The sequence below is a fragment of the Gadus chalcogrammus genome, chromosome 1, assembly GCF_026213295.1.
Source record: "Gadus chalcogrammus isolate NIFS_2021 chromosome 1, NIFS_Gcha_1.0, whole genome shotgun sequence".
In the NCBI taxonomy this organism is placed as follows: domain Eukaryota; kingdom Metazoa; phylum Chordata; class Actinopteri; order Gadiformes; family Gadidae; genus Gadus; species Gadus chalcogrammus.
Window position 1 is genome coordinate 11,348,002 of NC_079412.1, and position 23,396 is coordinate 11,371,397.

General features: G+C 44.5%; 3 protein-coding genes and 1 pseudogene across 3 annotated transcripts; all 4 read right to left on the reverse strand.

Annotated features, from left to right (window-relative positions):
* Positions 1–3,606: 3,606 nt before the first annotated feature.
* Positions 3,607–7,223, reverse strand: LOC130381630 (pepsin A-like; annotated as a pseudogene).
* Positions 7,224–10,703: 3,480 nt separating this feature from the next.
* On the reverse strand, positions 10,704–13,549 carry LOC130381639 (pepsin A-like). The gene is made up of 9 exons (XM_056589339.1): positions 13,441–13,549; positions 13,061–13,202; positions 12,814–12,931; positions 12,557–12,675; positions 12,163–12,359; positions 11,954–12,070; positions 11,703–11,847; positions 11,402–11,500; positions 10,704–11,266 (listed from the first exon to the last, which is right to left on the reverse strand). The coding sequence occupies exons 1-9, from the start codon at positions 13,494–13,496 to the stop codon at positions 11,132–11,134; spliced, it is 1,128 nt and encodes a 375-aa protein (XP_056445314.1). The 5' UTR covers positions 13,497–13,549; the 3' UTR covers positions 10,704–11,131.
* A 4,157-nt stretch (positions 13,550–17,706) lies between these two features.
* Positions 17,707–20,319, reverse strand: LOC130381624 (pepsin A-like). The gene is made up of 9 exons (XM_056589316.1): positions 20,206–20,319; positions 19,825–19,966; positions 19,566–19,683; positions 19,286–19,404; positions 18,900–19,096; positions 18,691–18,807; positions 18,441–18,585; positions 18,156–18,254; positions 17,707–17,953 (listed from the first exon to the last, which is right to left on the reverse strand). Exons 1-9 carry the CDS (start codon positions 20,259–20,261, stop codon positions 17,819–17,821), a joined length of 1,128 nt encoding a protein of 375 aa, XP_056445291.1. The 5' UTR covers positions 20,262–20,319; the 3' UTR covers positions 17,707–17,818.
* A 1,013-nt stretch (positions 20,320–21,332) lies between these two features.
* Positions 21,333–23,226, reverse strand: prok1 (prokineticin 1). Its single transcript, XM_056602565.1, has 3 exons — positions 23,149–23,226; positions 22,258–22,383; positions 21,333–21,592 (listed from the first exon to the last, which is right to left on the reverse strand). Exons 1-3 carry the CDS (start codon positions 23,224–23,226, stop codon positions 21,473–21,475), a joined length of 324 nt encoding a protein of 107 aa, XP_056458540.1. The 3' UTR covers positions 21,333–21,472.
* Between the last annotated feature and the right edge of the window lie 170 nt (positions 23,227–23,396).

Sequence of the window (23,396 nt, forward strand, 5' to 3'; positions counted from 1 at the left end):
TCCGCTTTAAAGGCATATATACGCTTTGGACGGAGCTGAGTCATCTACGGGAAGAAGGAATTCAAGTCCTGTTGTCGTGCTGTGGACCTTTTTCATGTTATTTATGGACATTAACTTGTCAGAGGTATTTTCAGAGACTGTCACGCTACTTAAAATATGATCATCACACCCATGTCCACTGCAAAGGCTGAGAGGTGTTTTTAAACTCTGAAGAGAATTAAAACCTTCCTCCTGAACACCATGACCCAGGACAGGCTGAATGCTTTAGATATCCTATCCAGGGAGGAAAAGCTTGTGCCTGAGAAGACAGACTTTAATTAGAAAGTCATTGACTAATTTGCAAGTCAGAAAGATAGGAGGGCTACATTTCTTAACAAGTAGTGGACACTGGTCTAAAACTCTTCATTTAAATTAAAATCGCATCTACCAGATTAAAAATGTTCAGGGGGAGGACTCCCAGACCCCCAGTCCCTGACCACACCCCACCCACAAATGTAATCACCAGCCGCCACCCCATTTACATAGATAGAGCTATGAAGAGATAACGTAACTCTGAAATGTCAATATTCTTTGTCAATGTTTTTGTAGAGAAAATGTATTTCATAAAAACTCCAATCAACATATATTCAAGCAATAAACTGATCATTTATTTCCATTAGCCATAGGCCTGTATCAATTAGAAAACGTTCCAAGTTGTAGGCCTACAAATCAAAAACAAACAGAAACACAGTTATAATAGTCGAACATTTTTCCCAGTTATTGAGAGAGGCTACATATTTCGAAATTGTTTCCAGGTCATCTCTTTTAACTCTCAAACCCACAACTTCTGCTTTCGACACCATTTTCATCCTCAACGATCAGGGGCCAGGACTGCCTGCAAACAGCCCGACCTGTGTGGGCATTTTAAGATGAACATCCCAATTGTCTTACTTATTTTATTGGGTGAGTGGCAAGATCATTTCCCAGATTGAATTGCCTATTAATTTAACTGAAAAAGCATTTATCAGACCTTATGCATTAACTTTCAGGTGTACATCTTTCCAAAGAGCAACAGTCGACTGAGAGGTTGGAGAAATATTGCTCAGATTGGACTTCCCTATGTACTTCGACAGCTTCGACAAGTCTTGCTGTAGGATGTTTCAGGCTGGATGTTTCATAGCGATGGACAACAGAGGTTATGTGTGTAACCTACTCCGGGGACGGGCCACCCTAACAGAGAGAAGCGGCTCGGTGGAGTTCAGAATAACCAACGCGCAGCTCATAGACGGAGGCCATTACAGGTGTTATGTTGAGGGAAGCCACAACGTCTTCAAAGACTTTGTCGTCGAGGTCTCTGGTATGACAATGCCTCAATTCATGAACACTGCGAATGATTTCAGCTTCGGCTTTGACTTAATTGTTATTATAGGCGATAACCTTCTCTACTACACCATTCCCTTTCACTGTGTTAATGTCAGCAGTTATTGAAAAGAAGGACGTCCAACAGAAACACGCGTAATTGAATACATAACACAACATAACGTTATGTTCCAGAACCTTCCGAGCTTCGTCCACACTCGCTAGTGTCGACCCTCCAACCCTCGTCGACGATAACGACCCCTCCGACCCCTGCTACTGGGTCCAGTCCGCCCCAGTACCGTAAGAGAAGTCCTATGTAAGCATACTAAGAATTACCGGCTGCTCATGATGTGTATTCCTCTTTAACTCTGTGCTCGCAGAATGTAGAATATTATACTGTATAATGTAGAATATTATACAGTCTACATTCTGCGTTTATTCTATCCCGTTAGTGCTCCCTGGACGCTATACGTGCTGTTGGCTACGAGTTTGTCAATCACCACCATCGCTCTCATTGGATGTGTGACTGCCGTCGTTTGCTGCCTACGCAAGAAGTCGAAAAGTAAGCAATGCAACATATCTGAGGTGTATAAGGGTATTTAAACAATAGATCATGAGAGATATTGGTGAGTATATTATGTTTATATATATATACATATATATATATATATAGTTAAATGGATGTTTGTTTATTTAACAATTTGAATTCTGTTATCTACCTGTTATCTAAATATAATTTTCTCTGTCCCAGACCAAGTTGTTGAAAACCAGCCTGACTCTCCAAACACATGACCCCTGTAAGTGCTAAGCATGGATTTACTACCTGACTCACTGTCACTGTGCTTTGTTGTTTTGTTCCTGCTTTGCACTAAGATACATCTTGTATTTTTCAACGGTGGCCCTATTTTCCTATTCTTTTTCCTCTAAGTGACTAATAACTAACAGCCTTTTGTAAAATGGTCCATTATTGAGGGATACCGCTTCAGCCATTCAGATCCGTCTCGATTGCAATGTAAACAATAGCGTCCCGTAAGTGTACAACCTCTAAAATATTTCTTATTTTGCCTCTGACAGATTCAGATTGTTGATATAAGTGTATCACAACATTATGGAAAGGATCACAAACTTTTATTTCCCTTTTGCTTGAGCCTTTCAGTTATTATTATGTCTAACCAAGTCTCACTCACTGAGAAATCTTTCAGTAATTTTGCACTCGAAAGAGTGAGTGAAAGCGGAAAGCTTTATTTCTCTGTAGGGATCTCTGCCGTAATTGTCCGACACTTTTAATAACAATCTGATCCTGTGGGTGGCAAAAAATAAAAAACTTTTTAGAGGACGTACACTGACAGCTGCAACAGCCCCTAAGAAAAAAAGGGTGCAAAGGCTGATTCACTCTTGCTCAGTACTGAACCAATTTCTAAAACTGTTTTTTACATTGGTCTCTTAGACCTAAAATGATTGGAAGTAGGATCCAGGTTGAAAAATCTTGAAGATGAAGCTTTGTTATAGTCAGAGCTGCCACTGTTTGTTTTGCTTCTACCCGTAGGAAGCGAGCTCCATAGTCTACACAACAGTGGACTTCAAACACCAACAGCTAACACCCATACAGCTCTATGCAAACCTGGAGATGAGAGCCCTTACCACCAAACAGAGCAAAGATCTCCGCAGATCTCCCGAGACAGTGGAGTACTGCACATTGGCTCCTAGACGATAAATGTAGCGGCAAAGCAACATTCCTTTAGTAAGGTTCAAAGATTAATTGTAATGGGCTCTTTCGCTCATCCGTTTTTGGTGATCTGTTCTAAAGAACCGCATTGATATGTGATTCATGTGAATTGGTTTGGTATTAATGTACAGAAAACCATATGATAGGAAGTGTTCAAGATAAAAGGATTGATATCTGTTTCTTCGTCTTCATCTCAAGTAGAAACCTGTTGACCTTTGAGGGCGCTTTTTCTACAACAGCTGTGAGGTTAGCGTGTGATAACTCTGTGTGTGCTTTATCAGCTCCTTTTATAAAACAACCTCATAGGGAATCAGTGTTCCTCTTTTCTTAGCCATTCCCTATCTTTTTCTTGAAAGGATTCTCTTTGTTCCATCCATGAATGGATGTGGGGTATCTCTTCCAAAGAGTTGGAAGATGAAGAGTCGTGGGGGTACAGTCTCATGCCTGTGATATTTTGGGTGCAAAGAGGACGACGCAAACACCGTTTTGATAAATAATTAAAGCCACACCTCAACACACATCACCAGTAAAGACAAAAGCTATTTTCTTCATTTGCAATGCTCTGGGATTTTATTTGAATTGAGCTATACATCATATGACTTCTACATCACTAATGATGTAGAAGTGGATATGTTCAGCAATAGCTTACTTAAAGGGGCTAGACTGATTAGACAGATGGAGCCAGACCGACGTATTTGCTCTGGCTGTCGAAGACGACGTAGAACTCCCTGATGAAGACATCTCCAAGGATCCACGCTGTTGGTTGCCTCCACCAAAGCCGGTGCGGCAACCATAAGAAGACTGAAGAAACAAGAGGAAATGTCAATTCAACAAATGTTCACAAGGAATGATCAGACCTCTTCTTGATAGTTCACACTGTGTTTGTGTGTGTGCTTGCGTTTTGCATGCAATCAAATATTGTGGGCATGTGCACGCAAGGGCGTAAGCAAGGGCATAAGCACTCATGCTTTCATCTCTATTTTTCTATTTGGCCCCCCTAATGCTATCTGCTCCATGCAGTCTCATCTTGGTGGCCTGTCCACAATGTTAAATCAACTGCCTGTAATCTGTGGGTGATTTTTTACCCTAATCTCCCTTTTAATGGCCAAACAACGAGTGTTGTTCATTCGTGTTTTTTCCAATTGGGGAACATCGCTAAATCGGGTCCTTCGTATCTTGTACAGACTTTGAAAAGGTTATCCATGCTTTTATTTACTCACGTTTAAATTATTGTAACTCCCTATACTCACTGGGCAGAGTCAGAAAGCCCATCCCACCTCCAGCTGGTACAAAATGTTGCTGCTAGGCTTTAACTAATTCTAGGAGACGAGACCATATTACTGCCTTCCTTGCCAATCTCCACTGCTTGCCAGTAGTTTTGAGAGCTGATTTTATGATTTTACGGATAACTTTTAAGGCTCTGCATGGTCTGGCTCCAAGTTATATTTCAGACCTGTTTGTCCCCTATGAGCCTAAGTATAGCCTGAGATCCTTGGGTAGGGGTAGGTTGTTCCCAAATCACGCCTTGTAACCAAAGGTGACCGGGCTTTTGCTGTACGGGCCCCTCAGTTGTGGGGCTCCCTGCCTGAGAATCTCAGACAAGCTGAATCAGTATCATCTTTTAAGTCTCTTTTCAAAAACTCATCTTTATGCAAAACCTTTCTTATAGTAGTTTTATTATTGAACACATTGCTCTCTTCCTTTTGCTCTACTTTATGGGGTTTTTGTTAGTACTTTTGTACTCTTTTACAATGTTTTTTGTGTGTCATTTCTTTTAAATATGTTTTATTCTGTTCTGTGAAGCACTTTGCAATCCTGTTTCAAAAAGTGCTATACAAATAAAGGTTATTATTATTATCTCCTAAGGATTTGTTGGCACAACAGACCTGAGACACGTAGGCAGAGGCAGGAACGGTGAAGGCATGGCCACTGAGAGTGAAGACGACCTCGGGCATGCTGCCAATGTTTTGGCAGTTCACTGTGGCCTGTGGGGGAAAACATCCAACAGAAAACATCTCAGTGCTGGGACAGCTATATAGTTGAGGTGAAGGCAAACAAACAGTGTATAACGTCCTACTAATCCGACAACATTTTCCAAATGACTTCCTATCCCACTCAACCAAAAGTGGGGATCTAACCCAACCCAAAGAAACAAAAAGGACGATGTCCTGCGACTCACATCTCCGTACTGGTTGGTGCTCGCTCCCACCCAGGAGTTCATGTTGCTGATGTCACTGGAGGGCCCAACGATCAGGGAGGTACCAGTGTCAATGATGGCCTGGCAAACCACCGTTGCACGCCACTGGGTTACCGTTGACGGTGACACTGGACAGCACAACAGAGGTTTGGAAAGGTTCTTGCAGTTCAACCACAACACATTTCTTCTCCTAAGGCGTGGGATTCAGCTGTATTTATTTCAGGCCGTTACCTGTCCATCTTGATCTGCCAGTAGGTAGCAGAGGTCAGGGGGATCCAAGTGATTTGCCCGGACATTAAACTCTCATCGACTCCGCCGAAGACCACCACGCTGCCTTCCTTACCGCCTCTAAAGACAAGAGCGGAGACACAGCGTCATGCATCAAATACGCATGGACAAGAGAAACAAGTCTCGGCCACTGGAGCACCTTCACTATACCTGCTCAGATAGACAGAGAACATTTGCTGGGACACCAGATTCTGCTGCACCATCATGTCGAAGACGGGCACAACGTTGTCGGAGGCAATGGACTGGAAGGCCAATCCGAGGATGCCGTCGGCAACCATGCTGGCCATGAAGGGAGCCTCGGTTTGGCTGATTCCAAACACCTGGTTGGCCACAGTGATTCCACCAACCTGTGTGCAGGAAAAGACAATGGAGGACCAGTATCTGTTTGTCTCCAGTAGCACTGGAGATGTTATGTAAGATGAACCGTGTCTCATGTACCTCAACTGTGTCAACGGCAAGACGGCCAGTCATGCTGCCGGTTCCGTACTGGATGGAAATAGCCTCAGTACCCCACTTGAAGGTTCTGGACTGCTGTGGGATGAATTTCCTATGGTTGTCTGTAAAACATTGTGCATTTTTAGCGTTGCTTTTCATGAGAACCCGGTTGAATGTTACTACCGGCAAATTCATTTTCTGTTAAGTAAAATTTATAAATAATCTTTTTCGTAACAATTTTGCAGAAAAACTAAGTTAATAAACAGCAGTTGTCGTGGAACTCACTGCAGGCCTGGCTGCTGCAGTAGACAGAGGGCACCCACAGGTTGGAGGAACCAGTGTCGAAGATGACCGAGAAGGACTGAGGAGGGGTGCCGATGGAGATAACGCCATAGTAGGACAACTAGTTGGACAAACAAAGACCCCAAGGTCACCAATGTTACTTCTAAGTGACTAGTAGTCCTCCAAATCTTGAGAACATACAGTGAGACCCGAACTCCCGATATAAGATGGGGGCTCTTTCTGATCAGAACTTACATCAGCATCGTGGTCATGGACTCAGCTCCGTACTGGATGAACTTGGCAGTGGGGTTGTATGGGTGCGCTCTCCTGAATTCCTCCCACAGACCCTGCTCCTGCAGACTCTCCCTGGCAGTCTTTCCCTTGATCAGGGGAATCCTAAGTGCATTACACACACACACACACACACACACACACACACACACACACACACACACACACACACACACACACACACACACACACACACACACACACACACACACACACACACATACACACACACACACCGTCAGAACCGTCACAATAGCTCGGCCAAACAGTGTCACTTGCATGTACATCTTATTCAAGGATGTTGGTTCGAAATCTCAATTCTGTTGGCCCACTTTCCTGAGATATAGGGCAGAACTAGTCTGATATCCATAACGTTTCAGATTTTGTTTCTGCATAGAACAAGCATGAACTGAAGTAACTTGAAATATGTGAAAGAATAACCCTTTAAAATGTTCTCATTCTAAAATGTCTCTTGGGAAAATATTAAATCAATGAACATAAGCAACATATTAGGAAATGTAGACAGAGGTTAAAAAAATAACCAAGTTATACTCACTTATGAAGGCATTCAGCAAACGCCACAAGCACGGACAACAGAACAAGCCACTTCATCTTGATCACTCTGAATGGTCGACCCACAGTTCAGTGGTTGGTTGAGACTCCAGATTTTATACACTGCAGATCAAGATGGTTTCCTTGTAATGCCCTTGCAGTTGCCTCGGTATCGCTGCACTTTTGATAAGAGATTTATGATAAAAGATAACTAAGGACCACTTATCTGAGCGCATATACTGAGGTAGGCAACAATGTGTGATTGTTCCAAACACATGCATATATATATATAGATATATATATATATATATATATATATATATATATATATATATATAAATATATAATAGTTCATTTATATAAATAAATGTTCCTCTGTAATATTCAAACAAACAGAGTTTTGGATTTAGAACTGAAATACTGCTTGCTCCATATGTGTTAACAAGGCAAATAGCTGAACATTTCATGTATAAAAAGATACAGAGGTCTGACCTTCTGATGTGTGATTAAAAAGTAATCTTCATGGTAGGCGCTACTAAATTAAACATAAGATTAGCTTTATTAGGCTCTTAATCTGTTGACGATTTAAAAAGTTTGGAAAGTTTTGTTTAGTGTTGATATCAAATGTTTCCATGCAGAAATTAGCCAGCCTGTTAAGGCCTTGGCCATACCCAGCAGATGCTCTGCCCTGTCTCCCTCTCTTGAGCAAGGTGTTCCCTCATTTTTCCGGCCTCTACACCTGTTCGACTTCCACACCTGCCATCCAACTCCCGTCATCATCTCTGTCCTAATTAAACCCCGGTTCTTCACCCACTCATCGTCAACCCCGTATCTGCCAGCCATCCAACCAGTGTCTCATCTAACTGCTTACCTGCCAGTAGTGTTGCTTGCCTGTCATCCATCTTTGCCAGTCCAACTCCTCTTTATATCCCAGATTGGAACTCAGCTAGAATTTCTCTCATTCCACCTCACCCAGGCTGTTCCGGGAGCTCCACCTAGCAGCCTGCCCCTGCAGCCTCTCTGGCTCTACCTGCTCCTCTCCCCGGGGAGCAACACACCCCTGCACCAGAGCCCCATGCAGGTGATTTAGGTACATGTAGGGCTTTCTTAATTCAGTGCTCTCTAGTCTTTGACCAGCAGCCATTAAATTATTCTCCTGACCAGTCCAGAATAGCGTACGTTACAGGACTCCTTAAGGGTAAAGCCTTAGTGTGGGCTATTTTGGATAGTCAGTCGTATGTAAACTCCTCCTAAGATAGTTTAGGGTCAACATTTTCTTTGTCTTCGTCTGGTACAATTGAGTGGCACATTACTCTGTTGAGTTTAGGTCAATGGCGGCAGGCTCCAGGTGGAATAATGAGTCACTCAGGGGGACTTTTCTGAGTGGGCTTAATGACTCGATCAAGGATAAGTTGGCCGTTGGAGACGACCCGGAGAGCTAAGACACCACCACCACTCGCTAGAGAGAGCACCAAGCCTTCCCCAACTCTTTGGCCCAGTCCTTGCACTCCTTCTCCCATGCTCCCAAAAGAGAAACCCATGTAGCTTGGCCCATCTCTCACAAGCAGAACGCCTTCGCAGAGTGTCTACTGGAGCATCTATTGCGGCCAGGCCGGTTACTTTCCTGCCTCCTGTCCCCTGCGGCCATAAGAGGAGGCTCAGCCGTTATAGTGGGGATTTTGGTGGGCCGGTTTTTAGTAAATGGCCTGCGCCCTGTGATTCTCCGTACCGTCCCAATGACTGCACCGTTGAGTTGTTCCCCGGAGCTCCTTTGCCCTCCAGCCATTTATATAATCTGTCCCGTCCAGAGAGGGAGAGCATGGAGTCATCCGCTGGGTCTCCGTTGCCGCAGGCATTATAAGGCCGTCTCCCTCCCCTGTTCGTGCATGTTTTTTCTTTGTGACTAAGAAGGATCATACCCCAAGCCCTTTTTTAGGGTGCACTCACACTAGGCCATCTGGCCGTGGCCGTGGCCGTTTTCACACCTAACTGTGCTCAAATCTGCCAGTGTGAGTGTGGCCAAGCCGGCCAGGCCGGGCCAATTTGGCCACTTGGGAGAGGTGTGCTGCTACGGCACGGGCCGCTACGGTACAGATGCTAATGAGCCGACACGCGCACACGCACGGCTACGCAATCTGAGCTGGATGACGTATAGTCCATGCGACGACCTCAGACATAATAAAGGCGACGAGCCTTCTTTCCCATTAAACGGTAAACATATATCCAAATAAGCAACAGACTCAGCAAAGTGCGAACTGTGTTCTTTGTGCTGTTGTCCATTGTTGTTAGAACTCTGACTGGCGGCAGACTTTATTATGGTCCATGCAGCGGACGCTTGGTGATGACGTGTTACTTACTTACGACGTGATGACGTATGTACAAGAGCCTACCGTGGCCAGGCCACAGTTGCGACGGCCAACGGCCACGGCCAGATGGCCTAGTGTGAGTGCACCCTTATTGACTACCGTGGCCTAGATAACATCACTTTTTAGCAACGTGGCCTAGAGAAGGGCAACTTCCTCAACCGTTCAGTTTTGTTTACATCGATGACATTCCAATTTTTTCCCGCAACATGGAGGAACACATCATCCATGTGAGACAGGTTCTCCAGAAACTCTTGGATAACAAACTGTAGGTCGAGGCAGAGAAATGTGAGTTCCATTCGAGTTCTGTGTCATTCCTGAGATAAAACAATGAGAGTGGGCCGGTGAAGACTGATCCAGGGCAGGTGCAGGCCGTGGCAGAGTGGTCTACACCTAAGATGGTTCAGCAGCTCTTTCTTGGCTACTCCAACTTCTACCTTTGTTTCATCAGGGACTACAGCAGAGTCGCAGCACCCCTTACCAAGCTCACCTCTCCTGCAACTCTGTTCTCCTGGAGAGCTAAGTTGGTGGGTCGCATACAGGCGCCCATTTACGGGAGGTTACTGTTAGGGCTCGCCCTCTTGGGTAAAGCGTTCCCTCATTTTTCGGGACTCTACACCTGTTCGACTTGCACACCTGCCATCCATCTCCGGTCATCATCTCTGCCATGCTTAAACCCTGTTTCTTCTCCCACTCATCGTCGGATCGTTTTTTCAACCACAGTGGATCACCAACCCCGTACAAGCCTGCCATCCACCCAGTGTCCCATCTGTCTACCTGCAAGTAACGTCGCCTGCCTGTCATCCATCGTTCCCTGTCCACCTCCTCTTAATTCCCTACTGCTCTAATCCTCCCTACAATAAACCTCTGGTTTAATTCCACCTCTGTTCCACCTCGGTTTGAGGTGTACATGGTACAAACATAGGGAAAATCCTTTAGATGACAAAAGGATGTCAACCAACATTTTTATTTATTTTTAATTTAACCTTTCAAGTTGAGTTCCCCTTAAAGTATTAATTTAAATTTATGATTTATTTGAGTTATACTGGGTCAGAAGAAATCCCAACAATGAGTTTGTGAAGGGGAAGGGAAGGGCAGGCATGTCAGACCAACATTGACTAACTTATTACTTCACTATTCAAGATAACATGTAATGAAATGCCGTCCCAATCTTGCACACCAAAACACACACACAATCAAAATACATAGAAATAACAAGCTGGATTCGGGAAAGAGTTGACTGCGGTGATGTTTTCATACTACGGTCAAACATTTATTTTGATAAATTATTAGGCATGAAAACAGAAACACAATAATCGAACATTTACCTAAAGACAAGGCTTTCGCTACAAATTAAGAAGTTTGTTGTGGATTAATTGCAGCACTATTTAGCAAGTACATATTGTCATTGACCAGTTCCTCAGTCTTTGAGGAGATTCTTGAAAAGTCCATGCAAAGAGGATGACTACCCTTTATAATCATCTTTGAGCACCATTTTGAAAAGTAACTAAAATCCAACCTCAACACCCAGCACCAGTAAAGACAAAAGCTATTTTCTTAATTTGCAATTTTGATTTTATTTGAAATAATCATCTCTACGTCATCATGATGTAGAAGTGCACATTTTCAGCAATATATTACATACAGGGGCTAGATCGATTAGACAGCCTGGGCCAGACCGATGTTTTGGTTCTGGCTGTCGAAGATGACGTAGAACTGCCGGATGAAGACATCTCCTAGGATCCACAGCTGGTCGTTTCCTCCACCAAAACCGGTGTTGCAACCGTAAGAAGACTGAAGAAACGAGAGGAAATGTAAATTCAAGAAATGTTCACAAGGACTAATAAGACCCCTTCCTGATAGTTCAAACTGTGTTTGTGTGTGTGTGTATGTGTGCGCGCAAGGGCATAAACACTCATAAAGACTGACCTGAGACACGTAGGCAGAGGCAGGAACGGTGAAGGAATGACCACTGAGAGTGAAGACGACTTCGGGCATGCTGCCAATGTTCTGGCAGTTCACTGTGGCCTGTGGGGAGAAACATCCAACAGAAAACATCTCAGCAATGGGAATCCTGATCATTTAAAGCTATATAGTTGAGTTGAAGGCATATCGACAACATTTACCAAATGACTTCCGCTCCCACTCAACCAAGAGTGGGGGATCAAACGTGAACCCTCCGATCAAACCCACCCCTAAGAAACAAAATGGACAAAATCCTGCGACTCACATCTCCGTACTGGTCGGTGCTCGCTCCCACCCAGGAGTTCATGTTGCTGATGTCACTGGAGGGCCCAACGATCAGGGAGGTACCAGTGTCAATGATGGCCTGGCAACCACCGTTGCACGCCACTGGGTTACCGTTGATGGTGACACTGTGGACAACACAACATAGGTTTGGAAAGGTTCTTGCAGTTCAACCACAACACATTTTTTATATTTAAGACGTGGGGTTCAGCTGTACTTATTTACGGCCATTACCTATCCATCTTGATCTGCCAGTAGGTAGCAGAGGTCAGGGGGATCCAAGTGATTTGCCCGGTATAGTAATTCTCCTCGATTCCACCGAAGACCACCACGCTGCCTTCCTGACTGTGGCTAAAGCCCAGAGAGGAGACATGCAGCATTATGCATCAAATACGCATGGAAGAGAGAACCCAGTCGCGGACACTGGAGATCCTTCACTATACCTGCTCAGGTAGACAGAGAACAGGGGCTGGGACACCAGATTCTGCTGCACCATCATGTCAAAGACGGGCACAACATTGTCGGAGGCAATGGACTGGAAGGCCAATCCGAGGATGCCGTCGGCAACCATGTGGGCCATGAAGGGAGCCTCGGTTTTGCTGATTCCAAACACCTGGTTGGCCACAGTGATTCCACCAACCTGTGTGCAGGAAAAGACAATGGAGGACCAGTATCTATTTGTCTCCAATACAGTGGAGATGTAATGTAAGATGAACCATGTCTTGGTTAAGATACCGTGATTTTATCACGGTAGTTGTTCAGTTAAGACCGGAAACAACAGTCATCGTGACTCCATATTCCGTATATATGGTGTCAAGGTATCAAGGTATCAGGTACCTCAACTGTGTCAACAGCAAGATGGCCGGTCATGCTGCCGGTTCCGTACTGGATGGAAATAGTCTCAGTGCCCCACCTGAAGGTGCTGGACTGCTGTGGGTTGTATTTCCTATGATTGTCTGTAAAACATTATGCATTTTTAGCGTTGCTTTTCATGACAACCCGATTTTTGTTCGTTAGAATTTGCCCCCAAATAAATAATTAAAAACGAGTGCATGAAAACAAAATTAATAAACAGCAGTTGTTGTGGAACTCACTGCAGGCCTGGCTGCTGCAGTAGACAGAAGGCACCCACAGGTTGGAAGAACCAGTGTCGAAGATGACGGAGAAGGACTGAGGAGGGGTGCCGATCGAGATCACGCCATAGTAGGACAACTAGTTGGACAAACAAAGACCCCAAGGTCATCAATGTTACTACTAAGTGACTAGTAGTTACTCAAAAATAACATACAGTGTGTCCCGAAAGAAACTATCAGATGGGGGATCTTTCCGATCAGAACTTACATCAGCATCGTTGGTCATGGACTCACTTCCGTCCTGGATGAACTTGGAAGTGGGGTTGTATGGGTGCGCTCTCCTGAATTCCTCCCACAGACCCTGCTCCTGCAGACTCTGCCTGGCAGTCTTTCCCTTGATCAGGGGAATCCTACGTGCATTACACACACACAGTCAGAACCGTCACAATAGCTCGGTAGCTCTGATATCTGTAAAGTTTCCGAATAGAACATGAGCATGAACTGAAGTCCCTTGAAATAAGTTGAAGAATAACCCTGTAAAACTTTCTTATTCTAAAACGTCTATTTTGGGAAACTATTTATTCAAGGACCATAAGAAACATATTGGGAAATGTAGATAGAAGTTAAAAATAAACAAGTTATACTCACTTATGCAGGCATTCAGCAAATGCCACCAGCACGGACAACAGAACAAGCCACTTCATCTTGATCACTCTGAATGGTCGACCCACAGTACAGTGGTTGGTTGAAACTCCATCTTTTATACAATGCAGATAAAGATGATTTCCTTGTAATGCCCTTCCAGTTGCCTCGATATCTCTGCACTCACACAAGAGATTTATGATAAAAGATAAGTAACAACTACTTATCTGAGAGCAAATACTGAGGTAGGCAGCAATGTGTGATTGTTCAGTAAAATATATTATATTATATTATAAATTTCGCATTTGAGTAAATAAGTCTATAAATATTAAAACAAACAGAGGTTTTAATTTATAACTGCACTACTGCTTGATCCATATGTGTTAATTTGGCAAATAGCTGAACCTTTCAAGTATAAAATTATTACATTTGAACTTAAATTTAAAATGAGGACTGACCTTCATAATCTGATGTGTGATTACAAATAATCTTCATAGTAGGGCCTACTAAAGTCAATCTTAAATGAGATAAGCTTTTTTCTATCTGGAAAGTTTGGAAAGTTTTGTTTAATGTTGATATCAAATATTTCCATTCAGAAATGACCCAGCCTGTTACAGCCTTGGCCATACCCAGCAGATGCTCTGCCCTGCTTCCCTCTCTCGGGCAAGGCGTTGCCTAGTTTTTTCTGCCTCAACACCTGTTCGACTTCCACACCTGCATCCATCTCCCATCATCATCTCTTTCCTACTTAAACCCAGATTCTTCACTTTTTTTTTGTTTCAATCACAGTGGATCATCAACCTTGTAACTGTCTGCCTTCCACCCAGTATCTCATCTACCTGCCTACCTGCCAGTATGCGTTGCTTGCCTTTCATCCATCCTTGCCAGTCCACCTCCTGTTTATTCCATACTGCTCTCATCCTCAACCCAGGGCTTGGTTCGTTCCACCAAGCCCTCTACAACCAAGGTCCCCAAGTGGAGCGACATGAGGTTCAGAACCATTTCGGCTCAGATATTCCAGATTGGATCTCAGCTGCAATTTCTCTCATCCCAACTTGCCCAGGCTGTTCCAGAAGCTCCACCTAGCCAGCCTGTCCCTGCAGTCTCTCCGGCTCTACCTGCTCCTCTCCCAAGAAGGGCCACACATCCCTGCACCGGAGCACCATGCAGGTGATTTAGGTACATGTAGGGCTATCTTAAATCAGTCTTCTCTACTCTTTAACCAGCAGCCACTAACTTATTCTCCTGACCAGCTCAGGATAGCGTACGTTATGGGACTCCTTAAGGGTAAAGCTTTAGAGTGGGCTATTTGGGTAGCCAGTTGTATGTAAACTCTTCCTATGATATTTTTGGCTCAACATTTTCTATCTCTTCGTCAGGGATCCCGTGTTTTGGAACATTACTCTGTGGAGTTTAGGACAATAGCAGCAGACTCCAGGTGGAATGATGAGTCTTTCAGGGGGGCTTTTCTGAGTAGGCATAATGGCTCGATCAAGGACAAGTTGGTCGTTAGATACGACTCGAAATGCTTAGACACCACCACCACTCGCTAGAGCGAGTGCCAAGCCTTCTCCAATTATTCCCATTTTCCCAAGAGAGGATCCCATGCACCATGGCCGGGCCTGTCTCTCACAAGCAGAACGCCTCCGCAGAGGGTCAGCCGGAGCTTCTACTGCGCCCAGGTTGGTCACTTTCTTGCCTATACCAAGCCTGACGCTCTCTCCTGCCAGTTTGCCTTGGTTCCCGTCTGTGAAACTATTCTCCCGTCGTCTTGTGTGGTAGCCACAGTTATTTGGGAGATTGTTTCGGGGAGCCCAACTCACTGAACCTGACCCAGACAATGGTCCTACCAAGCATTTATTTGTGCCTGAGTCATCTCTTTGTCCCAGGTCTTCAAGTGGGTGCACACCTCCAGATTTGCCTGCCATCCTGGAATCAGCCGTACACTCTCTGCTGAAGCTGCACTTCTGGTGTTCCACAATGGAGTCTGACAACCGGGCCTTCGTTGCCGCCTGCACTTTGTGTGCTTGCAGGAAATCCTACCATCAACTGCCTGCTTGTCTGCTTGGCCCCCTGCCAATCCCTGTCGCCCCTGGTTCCATATCGCCCTCAAATCTATTACGGGTCTTCCTTTTTCTCAGTGGAACACGGTGATACTGACCATAGTTGACCGTTGTTCTAAAGCAGTTAATTGTGTGGCTCTCCCTAAACTCCCCACTGCTTTTGAAATGGCAGACCTCTCTGTAAATCATGTGCTGCATCTCCATGGAATACCCTCCGACATCGTTTCTGACCGTGGACCCCAATTCATCTCATAAGTTTTGATGCTTTCTGTCAAGCTCTGGGAGCCTCTGTGAGTTTGTCTTCTGGTTATCATCCACAGACTAATGGGCAGACGGATCAGGCCAACCAGGAGCTTGTAGCGGCACTCGGTTGCGTCTCCGCTAGAAAAACTTCTCGCTAGAGAACCCATTGGCTTGGATTGAGTTCACACAACTCCCTATCAAGTACAGCTACTGGCGTGTCACAATTTGAGTGTGTTATGGGTTACCAGCCGCCTCTCTGCCCAGCTCAGGATGTTGACATTGCCGTCCCATCGGTTCAGTCTCATCTCCGTCGGGTTTGCAAGATTTGCAGGAATGTTCGTTCAGCCTTGCTCCGCTCAGCTGACCGAACCCGCCGCATCGCTGATTGCCACCGGTCCCAGCCTCCCAACTACCTCCCGGGGCAGAGGGTTTGGCATTCCTCAACGGACCTACTCCTCAAGTCAGTTTCAAAGAAACCCATCCCCCGTTATGTGGGCCCTTTTTTGAACACCCTACAGTGTTCAGACTCAGTGGAAGTTGCATTCCCATAGGAAGGTTCATCCCACCTTCCATGTTTCTCAGTTAAAGCTTGTGATTTGGTTTAAGGGGACATATTATGAAAAAACACTTTTCTTGGGATTTGGGTTGTTGTTTTGTGTTTCTGGTGCTCCCACACACATACAAATTTTGAAAAAGTCTGTACATGATTTTTTGAGTGAGATATGCATTTCTGAAAGTACCCCGCCTACAGTTACCAAACGAGCGAGTCAGTACGGCGCCCCCTCCTACGTAGGAAGGGGGGGGTAATTTGTCTGCTTGCCATATGACTGCCTGGCAGGGAGTCCGGTGGAGCTGCCGGACTGCCGCCGAAGCTCTGGCGGCAGTCCGGCAGCTCCGGCGGGGCAGCTCCGGCTGGGGGAGCTTGGCGACAGTCCGGCAGCTCAGCTCCCGGAGTGCAATTCCTTTCTCCTCCATGTCGCGGTTCAATATGGATTTCAGAGAGTCAAGACCAAAGTTCCTTTCCCCAAATTCTTCTCAATCATGGCCGAGATAACCCCCCCTACGAGTCTTGTTGTTGTTGTTGTGGAAGTACCAGAGACGTCAGACGCAGTCTTTATGATTCATAATATCATCCGAGGCGCACATAGCTTTTGGCCGTGATATTAGATATAATATTATATAAATACCTATATGTTATTATTATATTATATTATATTGATCTAGAGCTCCGGGAGTCTGCAAACGGCAACAATCTCTTCTCCTCCATGCTGTTGTTCACTCTGACAGCTCATTGGTCAATCATAGGTAATTTGCATTAAAGCTACAGACACCAGATACATCGCATTCTGAAGGGCCTGAAACAGAGGGGAATAGCGGTAGGCGAGATTATTTTTCCTAAAAGCTATTTCCAGCAACAGCTCAAAAACATGTTTTCTGGAACTCATATAGTATTTAACTTGTTGGGAAAACACCATAATCTGTCTCCTTTAAATGTATGTTAGGTCAGATGAAATCCCAGCAATGAGTTTGTGAAGGGGAAGGGAAGGGCATGGCACGTCAGACCAACATAGACCAATTAATTATTTCCTCATTCATGATAACTTGTATTGAAATCCCGTCCCAATCTTACATACCAAAACAAACTCACATTCAAGATACATAGAAATGACAAGCCGGCTTCTGTAAAGAGATGACCACAGTGATGCTGTTTTCATAGTACATTAAAACATATATTTTGATGAAATTGAATTATTCTACATTAGCCATTAAAAAATAAGCAAATTTCTCATAGAGACTTTGGGTTACTGTGTCTATCTACAACTCTTTTCACTGTTCCTTATGGTTTGAGGATATTCTTCAAAAGTCCATTCAAAGAGGAGGACTTCCCTTTATAATCTTCTTTGAGCCCCTTTTGAAAGTAACTAAAGCCCAACTCAACACCCAACAGCAGTAATGACAAAAGCGATTTTCTTCATCTGCAATGCTCTGTGATTTTATTTGAAATAATCATCTCTGAATTACTAATGATGTAGAAGTGCACATTTTCAGCAATAAAATACATGCAGGGGCTAGATCGATTAGACAGACTGGGCCAGACCGATGTTTTTGTTCTGGCTGTCGAAGATGACGTAGAACTGCCTGATGAAGACATCTCCAAGGATCCAGAGCTGGTCGTTTCCTCCACCAAAGCCAGTGTTGCAACCATAAGAAGACTGAAGAAACAAGAGGAAACGTCAATTCAACAAATGTTCACAAGGAAGGACTGATAAAACCTCTTGATAGTTCACACGGTGTTCGTGTGCGTGCGAAGGTGTGCCGTCTGCTCGTGCATTTGTGTGCAATCGAGCAATGTGTGTGCGAAAGGGCATAAACAGTCATGCTTTCTTCTCCTAAGGGTTTGTTTGCACGACAGACCTGAGACACGTAGGCAGAGGCAGGAACGGTGAAGGCATGGCCACTGAGAGTGAAGACGACCTCGGGCATGCTGCCAATGTTCTGGCAGTTCACTGTGGCCTGTGGGGGAACACATCCAACAGAAACATCTCAGCGATGGGAATCCTAATCATTTAAAGCTATATAGTTGAGGTGACATTTGTCAAATGACTTCCGCTCCCACTCAACCTGGAGTGGGGGATCAAACGTGAACCCTCCAAACAACCCAACCCAAAGAAACAAAGAGGACCAAGTCCTGCAACTCACATCTCCGTACTGGTCGGTGCTCGCTCCCACCCAGGAGTTCATGTTGCTGATGTCACTGGAGGGCCCAACGATCAGGGAGGTACCAGTGTCAATGATGGCCTGGCAACCACCGTTGCACGCCACTGGGTTACCGTTGATGGTGACACTGTGGACAACACAACAGAGGTTTGGAAAGGTTCTTGCAGTTCAACCACGACACATTTCTTCTCCTAAGGCGTGGGATTCAGCTGTACTTATTTCAGGCCGTTACCTGTCCATCTTGATCTGCCAGTAGGTAGCAGAGGTCAGGGGGATCCAAGCGATTTGCCCGGTGTAGTAACTCGCCTCGATTCCACCGAAGACAACCACGCTGCCTTCCTGACTCTTGCTAAAGCCCAGAGAGGAGACATGCAGCATCATGCATCAAATACGCATAGACAAGAGAAACAAGTCGCGTACACTGGAGCACCTTCGCTGTACCTGCTGAGGTAGACAGAGAACAGGGGCTGGGACACCAGATTCTGCTGCACCATCATGTCGAAGACGGGCACAACATTGTCGGAGGCAATGGACTGGAAGGCCAATCCGAGGATGCCGTCGGCAACCATGTGGGCCATGAAGGGAGCCTCGGTTTTGCTGATTCCAAACACCTGGTTGGCCACAGTGATTCCACCAACCTGTTCGTAGAAAAAGACAGTGGAGGACCATTATCTATTTGTCTCCAGTACCAGTGGAGATGTAATGTAAGATGAACCGTGTCTCGGTTAAGATACCGTGATTTTATCGTTAAGTTGTGCAGTTAAGAACTGGTCATAGCGACTCCATATTTAGTATATATGGTATCAAGGTATTAAGGTATCGGGTACCTCAACTGTGTCAACGGCAAGATGGCCGGTCATGCTGCCAGTTCCGTACTGGATGGAAATAGTCTCAGTGCCCCACTTGAAGGTGCTGGACTGCTGTGGGTTGTATTTCCTATGGTTGTCTGTAAAACATTGTGCATTTTTAGCGTATTTTTTTATGAGACCTCGATTGAACGTTACTGCCGTTAAATCCTTTTTGTTAGTCAGACATTGTCACCAAATAAATAAATAAAAAATAGTGCATGAAAACAAAATGATAAACAGCAGTTGTCTTGGAACTCACTGCAGGCCTGGCTGCTGCAGTAGACAGAGGGCACCCACAGGTTGGAGGAACCAGTGTCGAAGATGACGGAGAAGGACTGAGGAGGGGTGCCGATGGAGATAACGCCATAGTAGGACAACTAGTTGGACAAACAAAGACCCCAAGGTCACCAATGTTACTTCTAAGTGACTAGTAGTTCTCCAAATCTTAAGAACATACAGTGAGACCCGAACTCCCGATATAAACTATCAGATGGGGGATCTTTCCGATCAGAACTTACATCAGCATCGTTGGTCATGGACTCACTTCCGTCCTGGATGAACTTGGAAGTGGGGTTGTATGGGTGCGCTTTCCTGAATTCCTCCCACAGACCCTGCTCCTTCAGACTCTGCCTGGCAGTCTTTCCCTTGATCAGGGGAATCCTACGTGCATTACACACACACACACACCATCATCTTTACAACAGCTCGGCCAAACAGTGTCACTTACATGTTCAGCTGGTTTGACGTTGGTTTGAAATCTCAATGCATGCATTATTGTGTGTCCGCTTTCCTGAGATATAGGGCAGACCTGATTTTATCTGAAGCTATTTATTCAAGGAACATAAGCATTGTATTAGAAAATGTAGACAGAGGTTAAAAAATAACCAAGTTATACTCACTTATGAAAGCATTCAGCAAACGCCACCAGCACGGACAACAGAACGAGCCACTTCATCTTGAATACTCGGAATGGTCGACTCACAGTTTAGGTGTTGTTTGAGACTCCAGCTTTTATACACTACAGATCAAGACTGTAATGCCCTCTGGTTGCCTCGATATCTCTGCACTTTTGATAAGAGAATTAAAATAAAAGATAACTAACGACCGCTTATCTGAGAGCAAATACCGAGGTAGGCCACAATGTTTTTTGTGCTCTTCATATGTTTGGAACATTTGGAAAGTTTTGTTGAATGTTGATCATATATTTCCATGTAGAAATAACCAATCCATTATGAAGCTTATTTGATAACCCCAGATAACGTTTGATGTGTACATGGCTTGTGATTAAAAACATAGTTGATATTGTATGGAGCAATGTAGTTTGTGTTTATTGCACACAGGCAAAACATGCAACATATGAGCTCATAATAATAAGGAAAAATAAAAATAAAATCCTATGGATGACAAAAGTATGTCAACCAAAGAAGTATGTTTCGTGATGAATTATATATTTATTAATTTATAATTTTACCTTTCAAGTTGTTTAAGTTGTACATTGTATATATACATTGTATAAACTTAAAGTATGCATTTAATTTGATTGAGGATTTCTTTGAGATATGTTGAGTTATGTTGGTCAATTTAAATCCCAACAATGAGTTTGTGAAGGGGAAGGGAAGGGCAAGGCATGTCAGACCAACATAGACCAATTTATTATTTCCCCATTCAAGATAACATCTATTGAAATCCCGTCCCAATCTTACATACCAAAACAAACACACTCACACACATTCAAGATACATAGAAATCAAAAGCCGCCTTATGGAAAGAGTTGACTTCGGTTATAGTTTCATTGTTTTTATTTATTTTGATAAATTATTCTACATTAGGCATGAAAAAGAAACACAGAAATCTGAGAATTCACACAAAGCCAGACTTTTGCTACAATTAAGAAGTTTGTTGTGGGTTAACTGCGGCACTATTTAGCAGCTATATAAAGGTCATTGACCTAAAGGTGCGTTAAATTAACCCTGACCCCCCTCCCCTCCCAAATTGTTATATAGTGCATAGTAAACACAGATATAGAGTGAGGTCAAAGTGACAGGATGTTTTTTTCTGCTCCATCGTTGGGTTAGGGTTAGGGTTGGTGTTTCTCCTGGAAACTTTGGGTTACTGTAGGTCCATTTGCAACTCTTTTCACTGTTCCTCATGGTCTGAGGAGATTCTTCAAAAGTCCATGTTCTTGAAGTCGTAAGTACACCTGTACCTGGTGTCTGTGTAGCTCGTGCAGACCAGGTGGGGGAGACAGGGGCAGGTGTGGTGCTGCCTTTTTCCTACGTAGGGCACCTGGAAATGTAAATGTAAATTATGTGTGAGCAGCAACCACACACACACTCACTGACGTGCACTCCCGCAAACTCTCTCTCTCACACACACACACACACACACACACACACACACACACACACACACACACACACACACACACACACACACACACACACACACACACACACACACACACACACACACACACACACACACACACACACACATTCATGCCTACACACAAGCACACACACTGATAAACACTCCATCTCCCATCAACTAAAAAGCAGGTGTGGTGATGCAGTTGGCTCACAAAGATTAGGGCTTAAGAATCCGGCATTATGACTTATTGCTTCGTTGCTGTCTCTCTCCAGAGTAGCAGTGTGATGCATGGTCCTGGGTGGCCCTGATTCATTGTACTGATCAATAACATCTGTGGTTACAAGCAGCTTACGCAAAGCCTCTGTCAAGTTGCAAGTGTTTTATGCGATCTTGGCTTGCTGTCATCAAAGTGATAAGGCGGGTGATGTGTGCATGAGTCAGAAGTGTTGTTCATGGCATGTGTATTTGAGTTTCTGGGCATGGGTAGTGTGTGCATGTGTGTATGTGAGTGAAGCGAGCACTGATTAAAATGTGCGAGACAGGTGGTTCGATATAATGCAGAAGAGAAAATACTTTCCAACCTTGTGGCTAAATGGGTGGCATTCCTCCCCTTCGTCTCCTCTGGGCACGCACATCCTCAAACCCCTCAACCACAGACTAACAGCACAGCACATCCCGAAGCCACACTGCACATCTCTCTCACACGCCTACAGGGGAAGAAGGTACCAGAGAGAGAGAGAGAGAGAGAGAGAGAGAGAGAGAGAGAGAGAGAGAGAGAGAGAGAGAGAGAGAGAGAGAGAGAGAGAGAGAGAGAGAGAGAGAGAGAGAGAGAGAGAGAGAGAGAGAGAGAGAGAGAGAGAGAGAGAGAGAGAGAGAGAGAGAGAAAGAGAGCCTTGCATTAATACTGTGGAAATGCCAAACTTTATAACAGGCATAGAAATGTCAGAGAAAGAAAGAGGGTGAGTTAAAACCTTTGATAATGTATTCAATCAGTTGTTTCTTTTTTAAATTCACTCATATGCTCTTTAAGGTTTGTAGAATAAACGCAGTTTCATCTATCACCTGTCATCTGCTAATCCATTTAGAAATGAATTCCAATTGGCTAACTAGTTTTTCCTTCCGTTAGACAAGTGTATTTGGAGAAAGAAAAATAGGATGCAGTTCTCCATGAGTCGATTGGATAATGAAATCATACAAACTATGACTCTATGGCTATGAGTGGTTGCACAAATGCCAGTCACTGAAAACAAATGGGTGGATCCAAGCACTGATGACAGCATTAGGCAGTCATATGGCCATCCTGTCTACAAAGTAGGTTGGCATTGCAATTTATTTTTTCATATACATACAAACATGTATCACATTATAATTTTTCAACGTAACAAAATTCCAAGTTTCAATTAAATAACACACAAACCAATCTAAATCAATAAAACGTACGGATAGAGTACCGATGAGAACTATAGACTCACCCCAGTGATGACCGCTCCTCTGGAGCAGCAGACACACACCAGGAGGACGCAGAGCAGGACCGCCACCCTGGAGCCCATGGCAGCAGCAGCAGTGCAACACAAGCCCCTTAACCACACACTGTGAGCACGCTGCCAGCTACAGTACCAACTGCTGTCCCTTCCACTGAGCAGCCTCTGACTCTGACTGTATCCCTGGCTGTTTGGTCAACGTTCATCCCCAGGTTACTGTAGGATGGAGAGGGGGCGAG